The sequence below is a fragment of the Cynocephalus volans genome, chromosome 1, assembly GCF_027409185.1.
Source record: "Cynocephalus volans isolate mCynVol1 chromosome 1, mCynVol1.pri, whole genome shotgun sequence".
NCBI classification, from domain to species: domain Eukaryota; kingdom Metazoa; phylum Chordata; class Mammalia; order Dermoptera; family Cynocephalidae; genus Cynocephalus; species Cynocephalus volans.
In genome coordinates, this window is record NC_084460.1 from 179,340,642 (window position 1) to 179,365,871 (window position 25,230).

At 43.0% G+C, this 25,230-nt stretch overlaps 1 protein-coding gene across 1 annotated transcript in view; it reads left to right on the top strand.

The window, feature by feature from the left end:
- HUNK (hormonally up-regulated Neu-associated kinase) overlaps positions 1 to 25,230 on the top strand; it is a 94,579-nt gene that overhangs the window by 47,996 nt on the left and 21,353 nt on the right. The window contains exons 3-5 of the mRNA XM_063077691.1: positions 1,713 to 1,768; positions 6,932 to 7,067; positions 18,666 to 18,793. Of these exons, the coding sequence (XP_062933761.1) occupies positions 1,713 to 1,768; positions 6,932 to 7,067; positions 18,666 to 18,793 (320 nt within the window). The remainder of the gene's footprint in view (positions 1 to 1,712; positions 1,769 to 6,931; positions 7,068 to 18,665; positions 18,794 to 25,230) is intronic.

Consider the following 25,230-nt stretch of genomic DNA (forward strand, 5'->3'; position numbering starts at 1 on the left):
CTTTCTATCTTGAAATCCCGCCCTTGGTTGTTCCCGTGACAACAGCCTCACTGGTTCCCGTGACAACAGCCTTGCTGGCTTCCCTCCTGTCTCCCTCACTGTTCTTCCCAGTCTTTTGTGAATGTCGGTGTTCCCCGCCAGCCTCTTGTCCTTGGTCTTCCCCCCGCCCACTCTCTACCCTCTCCCCAGCGATCCCATGTCCTTTCAGGGCTTTGGCTTCTACCTGTCCTGAGGTTGAAAATTGGTAGTCTGCAGGCTCTGTCTTGCCTGTAAGGATGGCCCGCACAGTGCTGTTGTTTTAAATGTGAGTTTGTTGCCAGCATTTAAAAATCGAGACCAAATCCAGATTTCTGACTTCTGTTCTGAAATGGAATGAGCTGGCAGTACTGGGACTGAGCTGTGAGCGACTGTCAAACAGGGCAGCACTGTCCTGTTTACCACAGACAGTCCTAGATACTGCTTCCTTTTGTTCTGGACATTGACGTAGTGTATCAGTTCCTATTTTTGTGTTATCATGATTATGTTATTCAATTCCTTACAAAAGAGGTGAGCGGAAAAAAATATGTCTCTTGCCCATCTCTCTATTCACAAGTGGGAAAATAGAAGCTGGACAAAGAATGGTGTGTTTCAAAACAATCGAAGAGAACATATACTTTCTTTTCTTTTTTTTAGTGGAAGAGAACGAATATTCTTACATAATTAGTATTTAAGGTGTGTCTGAATTGACCTGCTACAATTTAAGATGCCAGAGCTCATAATCATTGATCTAGATGGTTTTGATAACCAAATATATTCCTTTGCCCAAATATATGCTTTTGTTTTTGAAATCCAAAATGATCTCTTTAGTAATCTAGATACATTGGTATTTACCAAGTACTTAGAATATGCAAAGGTACTGGGGTAGAGCGGTAAGTAAGGCAGGCGTATCCCCTGCCCTCCAGAAGCTTACAGTCAGCTAGCACAGATACTACAGGCACCTCACACTCAACATGACCCTGAATGCATTTCTCCCATCCACTGCCTCCTGTTACCTCAGTGTCAACTAATGGCATCTCCCATTATCTGATTAGCAATCTTCCTTCCATCTGCAAACTTACTTCCCTTTGGCCATGTAATATTAACATATACTCTGGCGTAACACCAGGGATTAGGGCAATGACATCTCTGGAGTCCTTTATTCTGCCCACGATAGTATCTGCTTGCCAGGTTAATTTATTATCACCTGCCAATTGTCATAACACTTGGGGTCCAACTATGGAGGGCGTATTAAGTCAGCTTTCAATTTACTTTTTAAAAACTGCTTTCCCAAATCTGTTGTTCACTCTGGCTGATGCTCAGCTCACAGTGTCACAAATCCATGGCCAGTTTGTATCTCCCTGACTGTTCAGGCAGTGTCTGTCTGGAACGGTCCGTTCTGTGCTGTCCTGACCCTGGTTCTGTTGACCATCCAGTTTTCAGTTTAGGTCCCAGTTCTTCTGGAAGCTTCTCATGATTCCTTCTGCCCTCTTTGCTGTCTTCTCTGAAATCCTTTAGCTTTTATAGTGATTAATTGTATCATATCTTATAAATATTTACTTATTGATTGAATTTGGGCAGAAAACTTTATGGGTTGGTTGAAAGTGGCTCTAAAACCGTTCATTTCCCTTCAGAAGCAAAATGTTATTCTGCTATTTTAAATGCTTATCTGAAATGTGTGGTTTTGTTTGTTTCAGAGACTTGAAGATAGAAAATTTGCTACTAGATGAAGACAATAATATCAAGCTGATTGGTATGACTTTTTTTTTTTTAAGCAAGATTATCTTTTAAATGTTGTGTTGTCAGTTCTCAACTTCGAAAATTATCCATGGTCTATATCTAATTCCCAGTCAATATCACCTCCTTTTACCTCTGACATTTAATAATGGTTTTGAAAATAAAAATTATTTTAAATAGTAATTTAATAATTTAATTTTAATAATAATTTAAAAATAATTAGGAAGGTAAAAATACTGTAATGTGACTATAAAATGAATTTCAAAGCCCCAAATAAATATTAGTTGGTCATGTATTTCTTTGGATTATTCAAACTACAGCTTTTCTATAAATTCAGATGGAGCTGACTTTTATACAGGTTATTTTCATCTGGATTCAGCAGAAAACTTCTTAGAAATAGTGGAAAACAGTTTGGCTCAGAAAAGCTGCCCATTGCTTTGTCATGTCTTATTTCACTTTTCAATGAATGTAGGGGTGTCCAAAATAAGGGGGAATGCAATTTATTTTCCCTTTTAAATACTGTCTTTATCCACACCCTGTGGTACAGTGCTGGCTGTTCAGAGAAGTCCCCACAAAGGGATAATCAGAAATCTGTACCAATTGGAAGGAAACTCTAGGACAGAAAGTTTGTAATTCAGGTCCATAAGTGAATTCACTCTATGGCTCCCTCTCTAGAAGAATTCTAGAGAATTTTTTTTTTTTTTTTTTTTTTGCCTGTGTGGTGGTTGCTCTTGGCAGAATTTCAGGGCATCATTTTTTTACCCATATATTAGACAGTACCATCTTTTATTCCTCCTCCCCCCCCCCCCCCCCCAGGCATGTAATTTCTTCCACCTCAATGGCTTGAAAAGACTGTATTTTGGTTAAGGGTTTGGATCCTCATATTGGCCAGTTGCCAAAATAAATAAATAAATAAATAAAGCAAAAGAATAAATTGGACTTTATATGGAAAAAGAGAAGGATCAATAGAACTTGGTGAATTTAACTTTTGTACCCAAGGTAGAACTTTTGTTTGGCAAATACCGAAAATCATCTTAAGATTCTGCAATACATATTATTCATATGACTTATCAGACACCTTGGAATCACAGTTCCCAACCCAGGGGCAAGAGGCTGCAGGGATTCCAGACCCCTTGACTGGGAGATTAAGCACCTTTGGTAGGTGTCGATGGATATGCCCATTATTAGAAGATTGCCAATGAAGAGAAAACCCATTTTTCCCCCCAAAGCGTTTTGAAGAATTTATTCTTAGACAATTCGAATGATTTTTTTGTTGTTGTTAAACTGTCTTACTGTCGCATTTTAGTTGTCCTGAGAGCCAGCACAGAAGCAGTCAAACAGGCACTGTTGAAATGCTTGCAGTATGTCTTTCTGGTTCTGGTTTCTGGGGTCTGTGGAGTTAAACAAAGGAGCCTTCTGTGGGGGGTGAGGAATAAAGGAAAGAGGAGTTTTTGAGGTTGGCTGGCTGGCTGAGCTGTAACTTGTCTTTGGAAAATGGGGAGGTGACAGTGAAAGTGGAGTCCTAGCAGCAGCAGAAACCGTAAGGGAACAGGCTTTGGAACGGCCGACTTACACTACAGGAGGTTAGAGTCTTGGGCTTCCGCTGGCACCATGCAGACCGAGGCTGCTGAGCCGAGCGAAGGGCCCCGCACGGCGGTTCGAATCCCAGCGCAGCTTTCCTGCACATCTGTCTGACCCAGGGCGTGCTCTGTCCTTTCTCCTCCAGTGAGAGCCCTGCATGGCTGTTTATAAAACTGTCCTGTGGAATAAACAGTGTTGACAAGCACAGACTTTTTTTTTATTGATTAGTGTTTGCTCAGAAGGTTCTGGAAGAACCAATCACTGTAAACAGCGGATGCGTTTATAAGTAGCTCACAGATTGGCCGAGTATTAAACCTCTTTGAGGACGAGGAAGGGGAAGAAATTATTTACCGAAATTAGAACCCACGGTTCCCCTGAGGTGAGTGTGGTGGTTGCTCTTTGGAAGCCAGGAACTGTTTAGTTTCAGCCTCTCAGCTGGCAACCGCGGGACAGGTCACTGGGACAAAATAGGCCCAGTCTTCAGAAACCAGTGGTCAGAAAGGAGGATTCCCAAAACTGCTAGGAAGGAGGCCCTGCTGCTTGGATTTCCCTTTACTGGAACTCTTAGCTTCCATTCCCCCAAGCCCAGCTAAAACTCAAGGGCTCTACCCCTCCCTGTAATTGGAAGAGACACCACACCTCCCCCAGGGCAGTGGGAACGGCGCTTGTGCAGCAGAACCTGCGTTCCCCCGTTTCAGAGGGAAGGCACTGGGGCAAGAAAGGCCAGTGTCTTTGAGTTTTCTTGCCCTTGGGTTGGGCAATTTGGATCAAAGGTCTCTACTGTCTTTTCATAACTTTGAAAGCCCTTTGAACTTCCTCTTCTTTAAAGGAATTACCTAGTTGTTTTTCAAAGGTGATTATAGCTATTATTATTTCCTCTTAGTAATTTCCCTTTCTTTGAAAGAATTTGGTTTAAATAAATCTACTTAAGCCATGTTTCAAATTCACTAAAATTATCAGGAGTAAGATTTGATTTCATTGGAATTTTTTTTTCTTTCAAAAAAAGAAGTCTGATATTTGGTAAGGTTAGTATAATCTTAAAACGGAAGAGCCGCAACTTAGAACAGTTTTGTTTTTTTTCCTTTACTCACTCTCAGCAAGACTTAGAACAGTTTTGCACATCAATATTCCAAAGCAAAGCAGCGTTCACTTGGACGTTTTTTGAGATTCATTTTGTAGCTCAGAAAATTGAATGATAATTGGCTTATGAATTTACCAAATCGAATTGAGACAAACATGTGTGACATTACTGGGAGGTGGACTTCTCTCTAGTTTCACAATTCTAGTTATAGGCATATATGTAAAATTTTAGTAATTACAATTTTGAATGTGAAAAGTCCTAGATATTTCTCTAAAAGATACTTTAAATCAAACCCTTTTGGCTAGATCAACATAAGTTACTTAAAATGCAGATTCTATCTCTTTCACTCCCCCAATTCTCTGCTAATTTATCTTCTTGAAACTGTGGTTAAGATAAGGCCAGACTCTGTGTTCCTAAACTTGCCTGGGACAGTAGTGGGTGAGCTGGTTTCTTATCTTCCTTTGCCTGCCCTCTTCTGCTAACAAGTCCTTCTTTATGGACCCACGTGGGGGAGTTGAGGAAGTGAACTGAATGAGCCAGTCCTTTGCTGTTAAGGGAGCCCTGCTGAGATTAGGAACAGAGCTTGTGCTTTCATCTCAGAACTTGAGAGATACATTTTCTGTGACTCATGTGAGATGAGGCCTTAAACATGACCATTCACGAAGCTTTCCTTAAAACGTTGTCCCAGATAATATCATCTTTATTCTATGGTGCTGTGTCTCTGTTTTCCTATAGTAGGTGTGCTTTATGCACTTTTTGGTTCATTAAAACTCCTTTAGGTTGATTTGCAAACGAAAAGCAATGAAACAGTCCTCCAATGTACTATGTAATATGATTTTTCTTCTTATAAAAATATTCACCCCTCTCGTTCATTTTAGTGATATTTCAGGGTGGAGTCTGAGAATAGGATCCCTCAGGGTTTTTTGTTTGTTTTTTTCTTTCTTTCTTTTTTTTTTTTTTTTTAAACAGATATTTCCTCCTAAGATGGGAATTCAGAAACACCCCCTTTCCCTCCATGGCTCCTGAATGGCTTTTCTGTGCAGGCGGTGTTGTGTCTACTGGCTGGTGGGAAGAGTAAGGGAAGAGAGGAGGAGGAGGGGGCTTAAGAGAGAAAAGCAGAATCATAAAAAAGACAAAAGAGTTCAGTGTTTGAACATGTAGCATTCCCAGGTGGTTTGTCTGCCTGTCCCAGTTGTAGCTTCTGATTCTTCCTCATGGAGTTTGGCTGATCTTCCGAACCTGAAAGAGTTTTCAGAGCTCTTGCTTGGATGGGGTTCTCTTTCGAGAAGCTGTTTCATCACGCAGCTTAACCCAGTGACTGTTGGAACACTTCCTAGTTGCATCACCTGGATCCATGGTGTGCGGGTAGTGTCGTGAAGTCCCAGCTCTGCCCTGTACCGTGTTTCTTCTTCCCTGTGCTTTCTTACAGATTTCTTAACAGTCATGCATTTGCAGGTGGAGACATGTTAGAGTGAAGGAGAAAATACGATAATGAAACTAGACATAAATAGTGCTGATTGTTCAAGACTTGGAACCAGTCCCTGCCTGAGTCCTGCAGCCTCAGAGTTTTCTGTTTAGGGGAGAGGACCATAATATTTACATTGAAGTTCAAAGGACAACCGTGATCTTAATTGTGTGATCAACAAAGATTGAGGAAAGATATCAGATGAGAGCATACCACTCACAGCTCTCTAATTACCTGTCAGTTGCAGTATCTTTAGGATCAAAAGTAAACACAGCACAAAAGGCATAACAGACCCAAAGTAGCTTTAGATGCTCTGGGCTTTTCTTTCCTCTTCCCAGTTGCCTTAATCATCCCAGAACAAAGCAATGCCGTGAGGTCACTTAGTCTAGTTGGTGTTGCCTTCTTTCCGGTGTTATTTTTCCAGCCAACATTCAGGGTTGTCTAAATTGTTGGGTGTATTTTCTCCCTCTTCCAGTCACCACATGTGCTGCATATATTTGGGGGGTATTTTTAAAAGAATGTCGTGAAATGAAAACATTCAGCTGAAGAAGTCAACTGTAAATGACTGGATCACATGTCACCGAGAGTGACGCAGACAACTAGCCAGAGAAAATAAATCTTCCTTCAGCCGTTCCCCGCACGGCCGCGTGGAAACCGCAAGGCCAGCTTCAAGCTCCACTGCTTGCTCTCTCTTCCTGCCTTAGTCCTAGAAAGCAAACCCTCTCCTTTTCCTGGATGACTCATTTACAAGACTTGATGAAAATATGTTTTGGTTCAATGTACCGCTAGCTCTAGCTAGATTTTACAGTGCAGCCTGATGTAAAATGTTCCCAGTTAAGCCAGAGAACCACCACCTGACACTTTTTGTGCCGAGACTCATATCCAGAGGTTATGGCTTGCAGCTGCCAGGTTTTCCTCTTGGATGCTAAATTGTGTGTGAGCGGAGAGAATATTTCCTTTCCGGATGCCTTTTTTTTTTCTTTTCTCTTTTCCTCCCTTTCCATTTCTGCAGTTTCTAATTCGGAGCCGGTTTTGTCCTCCCCTCTCTGCAGACTTTGGTTTGAGCAACTGCGCGGGAATCCTGGGCTACTCCGACCCGTTCAGCACGCAGTGTGGCAGCCCCGCCTATGCCGCGCCTGAACTTCTCGCCAGGAAGAAATATGGCCCCAAAATCGATGTCTGGTCCATGTGAGTTCTCAAGCTTATAAAAGTGAATGTTCCCTCCTGCTGTCTCCACTGTTCTGTCTTATGAAGTCGCGATTGAACATTTGCTGAGAATGTATTACACGGTGGGCTCTGGAGTACACAATCAGTGGTGTTTTGGGACCTGGTTTTCCATCTTTGTTCCTTCTAGTCTTTTCTGCACACACTGTCAGAGTGGCCTTTGCCAAATTGATTGAGGTGCTAGGGAGAGAAGCAAAGTCTGCCTTCACAGAGCTCATGTGGTGGTGTCATGAATCTCTCTGTCCCACTCCTGCTTAAAATCCTGCCGTACCTCCCCATCATCCTCAGAACAGAACACCTTGGTCTTGGTGGCCGGCTTGTGCTCTCCACAGGACTTCCTGCCCGCTCTCCTGCCTCTTTGCACACTGTCCCACCCTCTGCTCACGAGTCTTCAGACATGCTGGCCTCCCTTTTGTCTCTCTCACCTCTGGGCTTTGTACTTGCTGTTCCCTTTGCCTAGAATGCCATTCCCATCTCTTCAAACGACATGCCCATTCCCACATTCCAGTTTTAATCCAGTTGGCACCACTGCAGAGACCATCTCTGAGTTCCCTGCCAAAGGGTCCCCCATACTCTCTTCTCACCCCTTTTAATTTCCTCTTTAGCACCTGTCACTGCCTATCATTTCCTGTCTGTAAATCCGTTCATTGTCTATCTTCCCAGCTGTGGAAGGATGCCGCATGAGGGCAGGGGCCTTATTGTTGTGGGTCACCATTTTATTCCCAGTGTCCAGCACAGCAAGGGCCACTAGGGGAAAATGCAGAAATTTGAAGGTGTGAATCACTGGTCGCCCCAGAGGTATCAGGATTGCTTAGGCCCTGGCCATGGAGCCCAGGCCCCTCAGCGTCCTGGTGAGCGAGCCTCTCCCCTTGCACCGTATGTGATGTGATAGTACAGGAGCTGCGTAGTGTCCTGCATCCCGGGTTAGGCCTGAATTCCTTGCCATGGGGAAATGAGCTCTAGATGGACAGAGTGAGAGCCTGATAGAGACAGACGCCGGAGATGACAGGGACTAATTTGAATGAAGGGTGGGTTGATCTGAAATATTTCTGGATTCCCTCGCCTCTCTCCATCTTCACTACACTTCTCTTGTCCAATATGGCAGAAAAGCCAACCTTTGCTAAATGCTTGGTGGATGCTGGACAGTCTGTCATTTCATTTTCATAATAACTTAGTGAAATTGTTGTACTCTGTTATCCCACTTTACAGAAGAAGAAATTGATCATAAGAGGAATTAATAAAATTGCCCAAGGTTGCAGAGCTGCTACTTGGTGGAGCTGGGATTTGAACCAGGCAGTGTCCTTCCAGGGTTTCAAGATAAAGTACCCTCTCTGGAACATGGTGTATGAGGACCTTGCTCAGCCCTGTGGCCTCATTGAAGCCGTTCTCCCTCACCCTCTCCGCCGAATCCATTTTCTAGCTAACTCAGCATTGTGTCCCATTCCTTAAACACAGCCTGCTTCTGCTAGATTCCTGCCCTTGTACCCACATTTCTTTCCACCTGGAATTCTTTTCCCTGCTCCCGCAACTGTCCCCTTCCCCTCTAGTTCTGTTGGATCCAGTTCCACTGGGCAGCCCTCCCTGCCTCCAGTCAGCTGGCTCTGAGATTGTCTGATGTCCTCTCTGGCCACCTGCTCTCTGCTTTCCTGGACTTCACCATGTGGTCATTGTTCACCTGTTGGAACCCCCTGGGCTGCAGCTGTGGGTGCTCTTGGTCATTCCCTGGGATTCCTCTGCATCTAGCACAAGGCCTGGGCAAAAGAGGAAGGGAAGGAGGAAAGAGGGAGGGAGAAGGAAGGAATGGATAGGAGGGAGGGACAGGCATTTCACCCAGGCAGACAGAAGCTGGAAGGTCAGGGGTGAAGCTGGTGGAGAAAGCAAGTAGAGGCCTGTGAACCAGCTCAAGGGTCTAGAAGTGAGAGGAATTCAGGACCCTCTGGTTGGAGAGTGAGAGGAAGCAGAGGCCAGAACAAGATGCTGAGGGATCCAGAATTCCCTGAACTTTCCCAGAAAGGGCCAGCTCTCCTGGAATCCAGGTAGGAGGACTTGTCCTGTCAGCAAGGGGGTGAAACAAGTCAGGAATCAGCCTGAGTGCTCTGGTTAATCATCCCCTTTGATCTTCAGGACAGTCCTGAGAGGCACCTCCTCCATTTGCATAGATCGAAGCAAGGCTCAGCATGGTGAGTGAGGCCCAGAGGCCCACACGCAGCCTGTAAGCAGTGGAGCTGCACTTGGCCAAAGCCTGAGAGTAGGGTGCAGGCTGCAGAGGACAGCTTGTGGTCCTGGTGTGCTAATGACCGTGCGTGGAGTGGGTGGGAGCGGAGCAGCGGCAGAGGCTGCCTTCTCTTGGAGGTGCCCTGGGGTGTTTGGTGGGTATCGCTAGTCACAGACTCTTTTTCTGCTATGCCCAGAAGCGCTTCAGAATCCTCCTCAACACAGCCCTCCAGGCTTCCAGTAGCAATGGATCAGCGTCAATACACGAGATGATATCCATTCCTGGTTTCTTCTAACACTTAAGAATTCTCATAAGGGTCTGGCATACCGTCTTCCCTCAATAAACATTTACTGAGTGGATGAATATGAATGTTTGAGTCTATAGCCACCTTCTCAGCAGTTAGGGAACTCATTTATGCTAAATGGAAAGCTAAGAATGGGAGAATTTGTGCACTGAAAAAAGAAAAAAAAAGAAGGCAGGCTGGTTAGTTCACTTGGGCCAGAGTTTGATTTTTGTACTGACTAGCTGCCAAAAAACAAAGAAACACAAACAAAAAAAAAAGGCTGTGGGAGCCTGAAAGACCAGGAGATCCTCCGTGGGTATCATGTGGCTGTGGTGACAGGGATGGCAGGAGACATAATGACCAAAGTCAGTAGATTGAGAGCAGGTGACAGTTTGCTCCTGAGGTCCTGCTTTTGAGGGGACTGGATAATACCATACTGTTCCCATTTTTCACAGCGATGAGGCTCAGCCTGTGGAAGGGGACCCTTTCCAGACATGTCTGGCAAAGCAGGTGTCTCCTCCAAGCCTAGGACCGCTTGTGGAGGAAGGAGATGTGTGGGTGATTGGAGTCGTAGGGGGGAACCTGGGCTGAGGCTCATGAGGAGTGTCACAGCACTCATACTCAGCATGGGACTTCTGTCTCCTCTGGCTAACTGACGTGGGAGCAAACCATTTATCCTCTCTGGAGAAATAGAAAGGGAGATGAAAAGCATAGGCTGCGAGAAGGTCAGTCTGAAGCTTGGACTTTGTTCTTGCTCCTTCTGCCAAGTCACTTTACCAGGGAAAAGAATTCACATTTAGTGACTACAGATGCTCCATTTCTCAGTTTTGGGCCCCATGATTAGAATAAACATTCCCCAGTGAAGGTTCTTTCCAACCCACCTGCTCTGTCCCTATCTGTTAACCAGAAGCAGAGACTCCACTTAGAAGTAATGGTGGCATTGGAGGGGGAAGATGAAGGGATGGAGATGACCCAAGACCAGGGAGCCTGGACACTTCGGGGCGGCTGGTGGCTGTCTTTTCCAACCGGGGAGCACCTTGCTTTCCTCTTCCACCCTGGCTCCTGGTGTGGTTGGGCTGCTCCTGGGGCAGCTGGCCATTTCCCTGCTAACCTCCAGTTAACTGCATTTTTTTTTTTTTTTCTCAAGAAAGTGATGTACAGCTGAAGGTGCTCTGGAATGCTCTAATGAGCTACATTCTCAGTCCTGATGAAATGAAGTAATTATGGGAAAGCCCTTGATAATGGCAATGCACCATGTGGACACTGATCTTTCAGTTAATCATGGCATAACTCTGGAGCTTACTGGGAGGAGAAACAAAAAAGAAATACAACCTATGTAGACTTTTGTTTGCATGTTGGTGGAAGAATCCTCTGCAATAAGCGAGGGCAAGCCCTAGTACACACTTACTTTTGCAGATGCCTCTGTGTCATGTAAGCGAATGTGTCATTGGAGAGAGCCAGTGGCAGAGCCAAGCCCCGAGTCAAGAGATAGACCCCACCTCTTGATGGGGACAATGGCAAGGAATTGTGGCCCTTCTGTTTTTATTGTTTTTGTTTTTGTAATCTAGCCCACTTACCTGTTGCTATGGACTGAATTTAATTAGTTTTTTGAAATCCTACCCTCAGTGTGATGGCATTTGGAGATGGGGCCTTTGGAAGGTAATTAGGTTTAGCTGAGGTCATGAGGGTGGGGTCCTGTGATGGAATTAGTGCCTCTAGAAGAAGAGACACCAGAGAGTTTGCAGTCTCTCTGTCTGCCATGTGAGGACACAGCAAGAAAGTGGCCTTCAACAAGCCAGGAAGAGGGTCCTCACCAACCCCTGACCACTCTGGCACCCTAATCTTGGACTTCCAGCCTCCAGAACTGTGAGAAAATAAATGTCTGTTGTTCGAGCCACCCAATCTGTGGCATTTTGTTAAGGCAGTCCTAGCAGACACAAGTCTCATCTATAAACAAATATAGTGTGTCAGGTGGTACAGAGGCGGCAAATACAGTGGCACAGCTCGGCTAAGTCAAGAAGGCTTCAGAGGAGAGTTTAATCTGCTCCTGAGGTATGAGGTGGAGGTGGCCGGGTAGAGAAGAGGTGGGGGAGCTTTCCAGGCAGAGGGCACAGCATATGCAAAGGGTAGGACGAATGAAATATCTTATGACTATTGCTCTTAATTTTGGCAAAAGCTTAAAACTTCAGAGCCATCTTCAAGAGATTAATTTACCACTGCTGTGGGGTATTATATTTGAGATATAGGTTAGGTTTCTGTTTGGTGCCCATGACTTTGCTGGCAGCACTGGAAATGGAAAACCCAAAGAGAATTTAATTTAAAACCCTGTTTAAAAGAGTGAAAATGGAACCAGTTTTCTCCCTGCGCTGGACAGTGTTATTGTAAAGTGTCCTCTCTTTTTATTGCTCTGAAACAACAACAGAATGAAGAGTTCATTTCCAAAATCAAAAGTATACTCCCCTCCCTTGAGGTTTTGGACCCTGATGTATGACAGTGATTTTCTTCAAGACTTCTTAGGAATAAAATCAGCTTGTCATTCAAGCAAACCTTGGGAAAGAAAGCTCTATCCCCCACAAAAAGAGCTCCCAGGACACTCCTCTAGTGAAGTGGGAATTAACAATGTAAATGAGAAATGGTACAGTCTTTCTTGGGGGTTTCCATTATTTTTAGGAACATACAAAATATTCTTAAAATCATTCACTTTTTTCCTTTACTCTAGATGACAGAAATAGATGTATATATCTCCAGTGAACTGTGAGATTTCAGACACAACAAAAATGTTCATTCTGGTGCATCAGACCTTTATTATTGATAAATAACTTTTCCACAGAGTGGCATATATACTAATTTAAAAAATACTTTAATGCAGATGTATTTTTTAAATGAAAGGAACCATAATTAACTTTATTTTCAGAATATTACAATGTTTGTTTGAGGATGTCAGTGAATCCCTAAGGGTAAGGAAAACAAACGGAAAGTTCTATCCCCAAAGGATTGAATGCAATGTTTTATCAACCAAAGCTGCTCTTTGCTTTTATGGGGTTTGCCCAGGATGGGTAAAGCATCTGTGTGAAGACTGGTGCCTAGTAGAGAGTCATACACAGCACATGCAAGCCACCTTTACAGCCTCATTGAATCTGTTTTCACTTAGTGGGAAAAAAAATCCTTTTATCCAAAACTGTAGTACCTTTGGGTAGACCAGTTGGCCAAGAAGTGCCACGTGTGTATTTTGTTTCCAGCTTTACTATTCCCATACAAAACTATGTTTTCAAGAGGGAGAATGAATTTGTTCCAGACCTCACTCTGTTTTCTAAATTTATTACCATGTACAGGAGCCAAATGTAGAAGGATAGCGTTTTCTCTTCATTCAGAGCCTCTCAAAATGAAGGATGGCAGGAGAGGGAGGTGGAAAGAAATCTGTGGCTTCTTTTGGGATGTTTAGGGCTTTTGACTTTTAAGAAGGAAGCTTCTTTTAGCTTATGAGATTTTTCAGCTATAAAATTCAAGACTTTTTTTTTTTTTAGTAACTAGCATGTGCATTTCAAATAGAAAAGGGGAAGGAGGAACAGAGAAAGGGACCAAGGTCTTGAAATCCACAAGAAAATAATTTTTTGCTAAACATAGACCATTTAATGGTGCAGTTGTGAAGTTTGAGATTTTTTAAAATGGTTGGATCTATTCTACTTTCGAGACCTTAAATCAGAAGTTGTATTTTTCAAAGCTGATACTGAAAGATGGAAGGATATTGCTTCCAGGTGGTGGAGAGTTATTTTTAATTTTTCCAGGGCAATTATTTTCTTGAAGAATCACACAGAAGCAAGGTGTGTCAGCTGAAGGTTCCCTCAGCTGCTCTCTGGTATAAACTGGGCAGTTTCCGAAGCTCTTGTCCACATGGCCTGTGAGAATAAGTAATCAGTTACTCCACCTGCTAGAATAGTTCTGTCAGTTGCTTTGTCCTTGCATCTTGTTAAAGTTGCCAGCGTCTTTTCCAGGGAGCAGTGACTCTGTGTCTTTCCTCTCTGGAATGGCAGGTGATACCCCAGCTTTTCCTCCAGAAACTGTTTGAGTATATCAGGCTAAATATCACCATATGGCTTCCGACTTAATTCCAAAGATTTCACATTTCTACTTTACGGGGCCCCTTTCTCTCTTCTTCCAGCTGTCCCTCAATGTCACTCTTCTTCTGTGACATCAGAGTATTCCACATCATTCAGTATCCTTTGGGTTTTCTTCCAAATGGCAGTGGCTCACTCTAATTTCTGTCTGTTTGGAAAAATCTTTGCTTGTTGCCCTCTCTCCTCCCAGTCTGTAATCACTCTCTTTCTTTAAAACTATCTTTGCTTTGTGGGGGTCCCATGTCTGCCATGGAGAACCTAGAAAGCCCCCGGGCCATATTTCAAATGACGTATCAGGAAATTCTGAACATGTTTGAAACTCCAACTAATTCTATGGGATTACAGAGGTTTATATACTGCATTCCACGTTTTCCCCTTGGTATTTTCACATACTTCTGAAAAATGTCAAAGGGACTAGATTTCTCTTTATCCAGATATTAAATATATATGAAAACTCTAGGGGATGGAATTAAGATGCTCAATCTGGTTTCCCTTTAAAAAATCTCCTAGGGCTTTGTGACTATTAATGTAGGTTTCCATATAATTTGGAAATAGGGTACAAATATGAGGGGGTCTTCAAAAAGTTCTAGGAAAGATTTGTTTTATGTTTTAATTCTATTTTTCTATGAACTTTTTGAAGTACCCTTGTAAAATTGTAGCTTTTTTCCTGTTTTTTTAAAAAAGTTTTTTGATGAAACAATAGACCACAAGCGTCTGTTACCTTTATCTGTGATCCCAGCCCAATAATGGAGATGGACAAAGACCAATGTAATATGCAGAAACTTGAGATTTTTGTCATTTGTTGAAGCCACTCGGTGACTAGGAGGCAAGCAGTTGGTGTCTCAAGGTTTCCTTGAAGAAGGAAACTTTCATAAAGGTTTTTGATTCAGTCTTCTGGCCCCATATATTCTCCATACCCCTTCAGTTGGGTTCCCCTCCTACCTCCTAGACGTCCTACCTCCTAGAGGCATTCTGCACCGTTAGATGCACTCTACCTGATACAGGAAGCTGTGTGTCCCCTGCAGACAGAAGGAAATATAGGCGGTCATAGAGCAGTACTCCTCAAACTTTAGTATTGTGTACTGTTCTTTTAAAGGGAGGACATTCTTCATAACCCAGCATATTGACTGAAGTTATTTTTATTTAAATATTGCTTATATGTGCATAAACCCAGAATTAAACTCCTTTTATTTATGACCCTGTACAACTGAGAAATCAAAACCCATTTACAAGTTAAATATAACCGAGACTAAAAGAACCAGATACTCAAATTAGCAACATGAATTCAATGCAGTGGCTAGTGTGTTGTGGGAAGAGAATTGCTGTGCAATCTGAGTGTAGTTCTTGCTGCTGGGCGCAGGTGCAGGTCTTCAAGCCAAGAATGTGCATTTCCAGCAAGTTCCCAGGTGGTGCTCATAATGCACACGCAGGTGGGCTGAGGACTGTACTTTGGGAACTGCTACACTAGTCTGATCATTGGGAAACTTTCTTCTCCACAGATATAAGCACAAAAGCATTTTTGAGAAATGAAATCCACCTCTGCTCCTTTCTCATTAGGCCGTGACAATAAAAGTGATAATTTTTGGCAAAAATTGTGCATTGATGAACACGACTGGAAAAGCAGGCCCTGAAATGGAGTCTGTGCACAGTAGAGGGTGTCCCTGGTTACATGGTGGGCATCCTGATGCCCCTGGTTATGTTTTGTAAAATGTTTTATATATCACCAAAAAGAAAACTGAAATTAGAACTGCTGAACCCCTGAGAATGTGTCCATGTACCTCAGTTTGATAAATACTGCATGGGATGGACATTGTAAAACACTTTTCTGTGGACAATATTGTGTAAGTGCCAGGCTCTTTAGCTTTAGGTACGAATGTTAGAGCAAAAATTGGGCACGTAGAGGTAAGCAGGGACAATCTTTTTTCTACCCTTCAGCTCAGTTCACTCTGATACTGTTGAAATATTAGGTCTTTATTACACAGATATAGTATGAAAACTCTAAAACTTATTAACTATATAAACCAAACGGTGTATTCAGGACTGGGAGCCAGGTTGTAGAAGGCACTCCAAACCATGTCACAAAAAGCACAGGCAAAGGTTCTGGGGTCCTTGGCCTGGGGAAGACCAAGAAGAATAGGAAGATTCTGGTTCTAGTTTTCAAATATGTGAAGTGCTGACAATGGAAGAGCAGCAGGTCTTGTATCACAACCAGTGGGTAGAAGATGTAGACTTCAGCTTAGCACGGAGAAGCCCTTCCTCATGTGTAGAATTGCCATGAACAGAACAGGCTGCTATGGGAAGGTTGGGAACAGCTTGTCTCGGAGGCTGTTCAGTGGTCCCCATCAATGACTTTTTGGGATGTGCCAGAGGGTTTCCATCCATAAAAACCTGTCTACGAGGCCTCTTTGTATGCAGAAATTCCTGTTTCGGGACACTCTTAGCTTTTCCTCTTGTCAATTTCCAAGAATTCTCCAAAGCAAGGATGTTGGCTTTATTTTAAACAATTCTAAAATGAAACATTGCATAGTAGGTGTTCAAACATGTTACCACCCCTATTTCTCACCTTGTTACTGACGTCCAGTTCCCGCTGCTCTCTGCTTAGAAACAAGACTCATCAGTCCCAAATGTTGGTGCGAAGCAGGAAGTTTATTATCAGACTGTCTCCTGCTTTAGGGTTTCAGGGGGGTTTAAAGAGGAGCTGAGGGAATGGAACGTGGGAAATGACAAGCAGGAGGGAGGGGGACGTGCAAGGGGCCAGGTGCAGTCTCTCCAAGACTCGTCTGGTTTCTGCTCCTAGACTTGTTATCTCATGTCTTGCTGGAGGTCAGCATAGCTTTATTGGTGTCTTCCTTGGTTTCCTTTAGATAGTACGTGCAAGTCTGCAACTCCAGGCTGACTGGAAAACAACTTTACATTCATGCAAATAATGTCATCTTGCCCCATAACCAAGGTTCAAAATATCAAATAACCTTGGGAAAAGAGGGAACTCAGGGAAATGCATGCTAAGAAAAAAACCTGTGTCCTTTTAGAATCTTTTAGAGCCCATGCAGTTTTAGGTCCCACCATGTCTTCAGTCCTGCTCACTCCAGCACCTTCTACCCTCAAACTGCCTCTCCCAGTTTCCTCACTGCCATTCATCCAGCTTTCCAGATCTGCCACTTGACGTGTGCACTTCAAATGTCTGTATTGCTCCTGTGCCTTTCTCTTTCCGTTGCAGCCATCACTCCCATTTGGACGAATAGCACCCTGCTGCGTTTCCTGCCGGTCTCCTGCTCCCCGTGCCGAGCCTCTTTAATCCACTTCTGCAAGAGGACCACTCCCCAAATGATGTGGCCATAGAACTTTTCTTCACCTCACATCTATTCATATCCTGGGGAACGTGCTGCACTCAACACACTGGGAAAGGCTGCTCTAAACCGCTCTGCATATGCCTTGTTCATTCTTGTCTCCATTTCTTGGTTTATGCAGTTTATCTCCCATCCTCAGAGCCAGCCAGCCAAACATGTACGAACCCACACGTGTACACTCGCCGCCTGAGAGGCCTCCCCTCTTCATGTACTTATTTATAAGTTCTCTTTCTCCCTTCATTGAACTCCTTTTGTGGTCAAAAGCAGCGCGGGTCAACATTTTCTTATTCCCTTTGAGCTCGTCACCACTTGGAAGGATTGTGCTTATTTATTTGTTTACGTATTGATTGCCCCCTCACCCCCCCGCCCGCATCCCTCTTCTCTAAATCCAAGATGGTGAGAACTTCCCCGGTTCACCAGTACCAGCAGTTATAACCCCGCCTGGGGCAGAGAACCATCCAGCAAAGTATTTGTGGAATGAATGTTTATGTATCTGTCTCCCTAATTTGACTGTGAGTTGGGAGCAGGAACCAGGTCATAGCCTATGTCTGAAATTTGAGAATGATTTCTGGCTGGAGCCTGTGGGCTCTAGTACCTGTCATTATCTGGAATGCCATAATTCAGAGGTGTCTCAGCCTTGGTGGGATTGGGCCTCAAGGGTCTTAATTGCAACCAGTCTCATTGGATTTGTTTTGACTGGAAATCCTATTGCCTGTTTTTAAAATATATTCCCCTGGGCGCTTTTGAACACTTGAGACCTCTTGGCAGGCAGGCGTTTTATCCCCATCAGGAAATCTCATCAAAATGATACTAGGTTTGCGCATCAGGAAAATAAAAATCCTCCAAGAAGATGTTGCTGTTCTCTAGATGGGCTTTGGATATAAGCATTTAAGCTCCCTCAGATGGGATTTCAACCACATCTGAGATATTGACCCAGAGCCGGGTGGCAGAGTCTCACAATAAATAATAAATTAAAAAATAAGGGTGGGAAGGACACCTCCACGAGGCATTTCTGTAGTTAAAAGCCAAAGCAAAATTCACACTTAGAGTAAAATGCTGTTTTTGGTACGAGGCTTTCATTTCACAGGGCTGAGTGGTAACCTGGCGTGCTGGCTAGGCTGTGACTCCTGCTCCCACGTGGGGTCTTTGTACTTGTTTGTCTGGCCTCTTCCGGGTTCGACCTTGTAAATCATACCTGAAAAAAAATCACATAATGGCAGGACTATTCTTACTGGAGGTTCCTAACATCTCCCAGGTGTTTTTCACACAGTTTGGTCTGGATTTCCTTGCTGTTGACGTCTTCCTGCTAGACCATTTGGAGAGAAGAGAGGGCTGTGGTTTCCCCTCCTCGGGAGGTAGCTCCTGACGCTCTCTAAACTCCTGCTGATCTCTGCAGGCCGTTGTCTGCGTCTTCTGGACCAGTGCTGTCACTCAAGGTTTTCACTCAAGGCTTTGATGTGGTGCTAAGGGATCTAGAATTGTCTCTGTTGAGGTTGACGTGAAAGCAGCAGTGTGAAGTTTCAGCTAAGCCCGTGCTCTCCTGGTCATCTCCCCTCCCTGGGGCCTCATTCTGGTCTCATGCTTTGGTGTCTTTCTTTTCAGAGGCGTGAACATGTATGCCATGTTGACCGGGACCCTGCCGTTCACAGTGGAGCCTTTCAGCCTGAGGGCCCTGTACCAGAAGATGGTGGACAAAGACATGAACCCCATCCCCACCCAGCTGTCCACAGGTAAAGCACCTACTGCTCTGGATTCAGGCTTGCATTTCAGGACTGTTGTTCTGACCGGTTGGGGTCCTTTGGTGAAGTAATATTTGTTTTGCAGCAATGGTATTATGTCTATTTCCTGATGGTAAGTTTCTTCCTAGTATTAAAACTAAGTCTCAAGAAGTGATGGGGTTTCCCGTCTCTAAGCGGCAGCCTCCTGCATCTCACCTGGATCTTTTCCTTTTATGTTATAATTCCGAACTCTAAACTTCCTCCTTCTGCACAAAACACACATATCAAAAGGATCTTATATTCCCCATTTGAAAAATAATTGCAGGCTTGATTGTTTTAAAACTCACCCTATTATAACGTTGACTTGGAAGAGAGGGTTTGTAATCACATTTCTATTATGTCGTCTTTAGTCAATCCACTGTAAAGAAATATTAGTTTCACTCAAGTTGAGCCTGTAATTTGTTTTGTTATGAGTTTTTGAGCATGTTCAAAAGCTTTAAAAAAATATATAGATTCAGTTACTTCATTCAGACTGAGTCATCAGGTGTGTTTGAAAAGTATTTTCAAACTTCAGCTGGTTCATGTTTCAGTAAAATGTTTGTATTAGGGTTTGGTTTCAGATCCTGTAAATTAGTACAGTTTGTTCCTTGGTTTGGTTCACAATTGACTTCAAGGTCCTGGCCTTTGACGATCATTTAATTGGCTCCTTAGAATGAACTCAGCTTCACTGAGATAAGCTTTTGACAAAAAATATTTATATATATATTTAACTTTAACTTATGATACATGGCTAAAATATAGCATTTTACTTTACTATTGTTATGTATCTTTCTCTTGAGTTTATAAAGCATTCATGAAGCTAACTCTGAATTTACGCCTGCCCAATGGAATTCAAGCTAAAAGGCATTCTTGGATGTAACTGTCTAATTCAGCCCAAACATGCACCTTTGTTAGAGAGGGTAGAATCTCTGGAGGCTGAAAGTGACGGAGGTGTTGTTTTAATTAATTAATTAATTAGGAAGATAAGTTTAGTTCTGTCACTGTAAAAGAAATATTTCCACACTGAGAGCCATAACTCTTCGAGTTAGAAAATGCAAAATTTTGAACGAATTGTTAGATTTAGGTTTTAGAGCTTTCAGAAATGTTGAAAGTGCTGCACATCACTATGGGGAGTACTCATTCATTCATTTATTCCATATTTCATATTCATTAATGTCATGAATATGTATTGTGTACCAGTTATGTTCTAGGTGTCAGGAAGACAGAAAACAAGCTAGACCCAATCTCTACCCTTATAAAGCTTATATATCAGTGGGGGAGACAAAAAATAAATGGATAAGTAAGGATGTGTGATATTTGATAGTGTAAGTGCTCCAAAGAAAATAAAATAAACCAGTATAAGAGGATGGGGAGTAAGGATAGTTCTTTTTTTATAACAAATAAGATTTTTAAAAAACTTTTTATTGTGGTGTAATTGTAGATTCACATGCAGTTAGAAGAAATAACAGAGAGAGAGCCATATATTCTTTACCTAGTTTCCCCCAATGATGATATCTGTCTATTGACCTTATTCTGCTTTTATCATACATGTAAGTTTGTGTGACTGCTACCACAATCATGGTATGGTACAGTTTCATCACAAGGATCCCTCGGGCTACTCTTCTACAGCCACGGCCACCTCCCTTCCTCCTACTCTCCCTGGCCCCTGGCAACCACTACCTTGTTCTCTATCTCTATAATTGTGTCATTACAAAAAATGCTACTTATATAAATGACTTTTCTCACTCAGCATAATTCCCTTGAGATCCAACCACATTGTTGCATGCATTGGGACTTGGTTTCTTTTTATTGCTGTGTTATATTCCCTGGTATGGATATACCGTACCAAACAGACTGTTTACCCATTCACGCATTGAGGGACCATTCGGTTGTTTGCAGTTTGGGCTATTATAAATAAAGCTGCTGCAAACATTTGTGTACAGGTTTTTGTGTGAACATAGTTTTTTTTTCTTTGGGACAAATGCTTGAGAGTGAGATTGCTGGGTTGGATAGTAAGAATGGATTTATTTTTATAAGAAACTGCCACACTCTTGTTCACAGTGACATACCATTTTGCATTCCCATGAGCAGTGGGTGACTGATCCAGTTTCTCTGCATCCTTGCCAGCATTTGATGCTATGAATAGTTTTTATTTTAGTCATACTGATGGGGGAATCTAACGATATCTCATTGTAGTATGAAATAAGATTTAATGTTTACAAATAAATGCAATCTTTCTAAGCAGTTATATAGTTATATAGTTATATAGTTAAGGGTTATATAGTCATAAAGATTGCCATCTGTCAGAGTGATTCTGAAGTTCTTCTGATGGTTCAGAGCCTGTTTTGTCTTAAGAGACCCATAACAAAGTACAATAGAAAGATGTTTGTATCCCCATGCTTGGGACAAGCAGACAGGGCTTGCTCTCTGTCCCAACAACACCCTGAGAAACTGAAGAACTGCTGATCTGCTGTCTTCTCATGTATTAGTCAGGATAAGCCAGGTTATGCTGCAGTAACAATCAGCCCCAAATCTCAGTGGCTGGAAACCACAAAGGTTTATTTCTCATTCATGCTACATATTTATTGAGAGTTGGATCAAGGATTGAGAGGTGCTGCCCATCCCAGGATCCCAAGCTGATGGATAAGCCACCATTTCCAATATTACTGCCTCATGCAGAGGGAAAGAGAAAGAGAAAGAGAAGGGCTCTCAACAGCAGTTGAATGTCCCAGCAACATGTCACGTCCACTCATAAGTCCTAGCTTTCTAAAACATGGCATGTGGCTTCACCCTACTAAAGCAGATGGGGCAGTGCAACTCTACCAAGTGTGCTGCAGGCAGAAAGCCAAAGTGTTTGTTGAACAGTATTCATGTGGGCCACACACAGGCTGTGTGCAGAGGAGCAGGCGATTCAGCCTGCTTTCATCATGGGGTGTTTGGGCAGCCAGGCAAGGGCACACAGGCAAATCAGTCTCATTTCCTCAGAACCATACCTTGTTTTTACTCCCAGTATTACCCAGCATTAGCAGGATGGGCTGTCTGTGTTTTTTGATTATGAAAATTAAATTTACCCTTAGAGAAGTCAAAGTTGCACCTCTGAAGGTGTTAAAGAAAAAAGTCCAAAGGTAATTCCAAAGAAGAAATACTAAAAACATTCCAGCCAGTTTCTGCATCACTGCAGTTGCTGTCTGACCTCATGGAGCCCTGTTTTGAGCAGACAGCTTTCACTTTGGCCTTCAGCTCTGTGTGTGCTTGTCAAAGATCTCCACATTCCTACAGGGCTGTGTTGCCACAACTTGTCCAGCAGGAATTGCATTTCTGTATCTGATTTTTCCAATTAAGGAATCTGGTGCTCTCCCCCGCCCCTCTTTTTTTTACTATTGGCATATTTATATATCTCTCCTCAACTAGGGCTTTAATCCTTTGTGCAAGCATAGCATTTGCACGTGATAGATGCTCAGGGAATCTAGGTTGCCATCTCTGGTGTGAAAGTGCGTGTGGAGCAGTCAATGGGTCCAGCCCTGGACTCATTGACTCCTCAGGGCTGGGAGTTGGCCTGATGCTTTAGGCTCAAAGCAGAGCCCCCAGCTGCCGAGGTAGCCCAGGGCATCTTATCTTGTCTGTAGAGGGAATGGCTTTGGGTTTGGGGATTAGCTGCTGCCCTTCTGACAGCCGTGTTTTTTCCAGTGCTTTGTCCTTTGCACCCCACCAGTTTATCTCTTCTCTCTTCCAACCACCTGGCCCACCTTTATTTTATGAGGTCATCCACTTATGTTCAGAAATACTAGTTTACCAGTAACGAGAGTAGCTGCCATTTACTGAAGGACCATGTGTAGGTGCTGTTCATGTTATCTTGTTTTCACATGACCCTGCAAGGTAAGTACTATGACTCCCAATTTACCAGTGGGGACACGGAGTCTCAGGGGGACTAAGTCCACTTGATTGAAAACCTGTATTTTTCAACTGTTAGTACTGCCTCTCTCCCTTTCCTTACTTTATTTAGTATGAAATGTCCTCCATCCCCAGATTTGAGGGTATTATCTGTTGTCTTAATGTCCTTGTGTTTTGAGTACTGTCAATCTAAATTGAAAACATGCCAATTTTATTGTGTCTCGCTAACACACATCTTTATTAATTTAATGATTCCATCACTCGTATTCATAGTGATCACATCTAGTATATTCCAGTGCTCTTTTTTAGATTAAGTTGGAAGTGTTTTGACCAAATTTGAGTTGAAAACACAGTGTTATTGGCCTTGTGCGTCCAGAGAGCATGTTCTGAAGCATTGCCCACATCTCAGTCATGGGCTTTGAGAACTGAAGCTGCGGAGGCCTTCCCAGTTCTCTCTTCTGGACAGTTTCTCTTTCTACTTGTTGGCACTTGTGTACCACGGAGGGGTGAATGCCTTTTGTGGCTTAGGAATTTTCAGACGGTTTTCCTTTTCATTGTTACACTGCAGTGATAGCTTTTATAATACAGTCCAAGCAGTCGCTTCACATCACAAGAGTTTTGTGCCACAAATTCACCAAAGTGAAGCTGGAGAAGAGGTGTTATCATCTGTGAGGGTTGAACCAGTGCTAATTAAGATTTCTGAGAAGACGCAGCCATCAGACTATCAGGTCATTCTTTAGTCTGGGAGGTGAGGAGGACTCAGCTCTGGGTGGAGACAGGGCCCCGCCTGCACCCAACATGCAGCGCTAAGGTGAAGGGTCCAATGGCATCGTCAGTCGCCTGTGCAGCTCTTTCCTTGGCAAAGTGTCCTGATGCTCACACAAGCCAGTCCAGTCTTTGGAAAGCTGACGGCCCTTGAAGGAAAGTGGGTTTTGAATGCTGTGTGGTTCATCTCACCTCTCTGGGACTGAACAGAGAGCCCAAGTGTTAGATCAGGGGGCGTGGAGGGCGATGTGTGGCCATGCCCAGCACAGTTTGCCAGGACGGCAACGGATATTTTAATCCCCTTTGCTCTGGAGCCATAGGGATTTTCAAGACCCTAACACAAACTTCAAAGAGCTCTAAGGATGTTCTCAAAGTCCTTTTTGAAGAGTAATACAATGTTTCTGACATCCAAAGAAACAAAATTTGTCAGTAGAGATTTGAACCAAATTACTTGGGCTCATCAGCGATTTATGAAGATGCAGAGTGCTCGGTTATGAAAATAGAACAAAGATGCATCCGGTGTCCTTAGCTCTTCTGGTTAATCACACTCTGAGAAAGCATGGCAGTAGCTTGGGTGGTTGTGTGCATCCAGTGAGGGTAAGCAGAAGAGACGTCTCAGAAAGCATCACTGACTCCACAGCCTCCCAGTTCAATTCATTAAGCACACATGTTTATTCTTTAACCAATAGATGCTCTTAGCTCAGATCCACATGGCTCTTGCATTGTGGGGTAGTTGAGGGAAGGGACATAGATTCCAGAAAGATCCTCTTTTTCTGAAGATCTATTTGCTTTTCAGACTATTGGAGTACATTTTAGGAACATTTTATTTGGAGACCCAGCTATAAAACTTACAGTATTAAATGCAACTCATGACTTTTAAGGCACCTATACATATATTTTTACCCACTACATTCTTAAGGGGACATGACCTGGTGACCTCATCAACTGCACGGGAACCCACCCTGGAGGAGTGACCTGGCGGCATGGCCTAGCACGGGTTGTTTCTCTTGAGTGGATTCTAGCATCTCAACTGGCCCTTTTTGATGGCCTTGTTTCTACCCTGCAGAAAATGGATTGACGGAAAGCCCATCATTCCTTTAAGAATAGTGTTAAAATGACAACTTAAAGCCTAAGAGAAAATGAAAAATTTTATGACTTTTTCTCGCAAAGCTAGATTATTTTAGAAAACTGAAAAATAGCTTTGGAGAGGATAGAAAAATTTGGGGACCAAGCAAATTAAGATTATTTTGGGGATTTATTGGTTTGTTGGAAATTGGATATTATGTACATAGAAGAATATTTTTTCATATTGCAAAGACGTTGTGACAATGCTCCATAAAATAAGGAATGTAGAATAGGAAAATATCATAGTCCCACAACACAAATAAGACAGACCATGTTCATTTTGCACTAATCCCTGGCATTCTTTGTCCATATGTGGACATGCTGCATATTCTCCTGCTGAGCAATTTTGTAGTCTGTGGCCTTCATGCACATTAGAAACATTTTGACATGTTGTGCTTTTGTCTCCATTGTTATAATATTAAAGAATGCACATCTGCTTTGAGATAAACTACCTTCTTATCTCTAGTGTTTGGCTGGGCAGCAGGTGCTCTGTAAATGTTTATTTAGTGAAAGGAGACCCAGGGCACTTAAAAAAAATTACATTTGCCTGGGATGGAAGGATAAAGGGTTGTAGGAATTTTATAGTTTTGTCAACGGTTTCTCGTATCATTTCCTTACACACCGTGCTC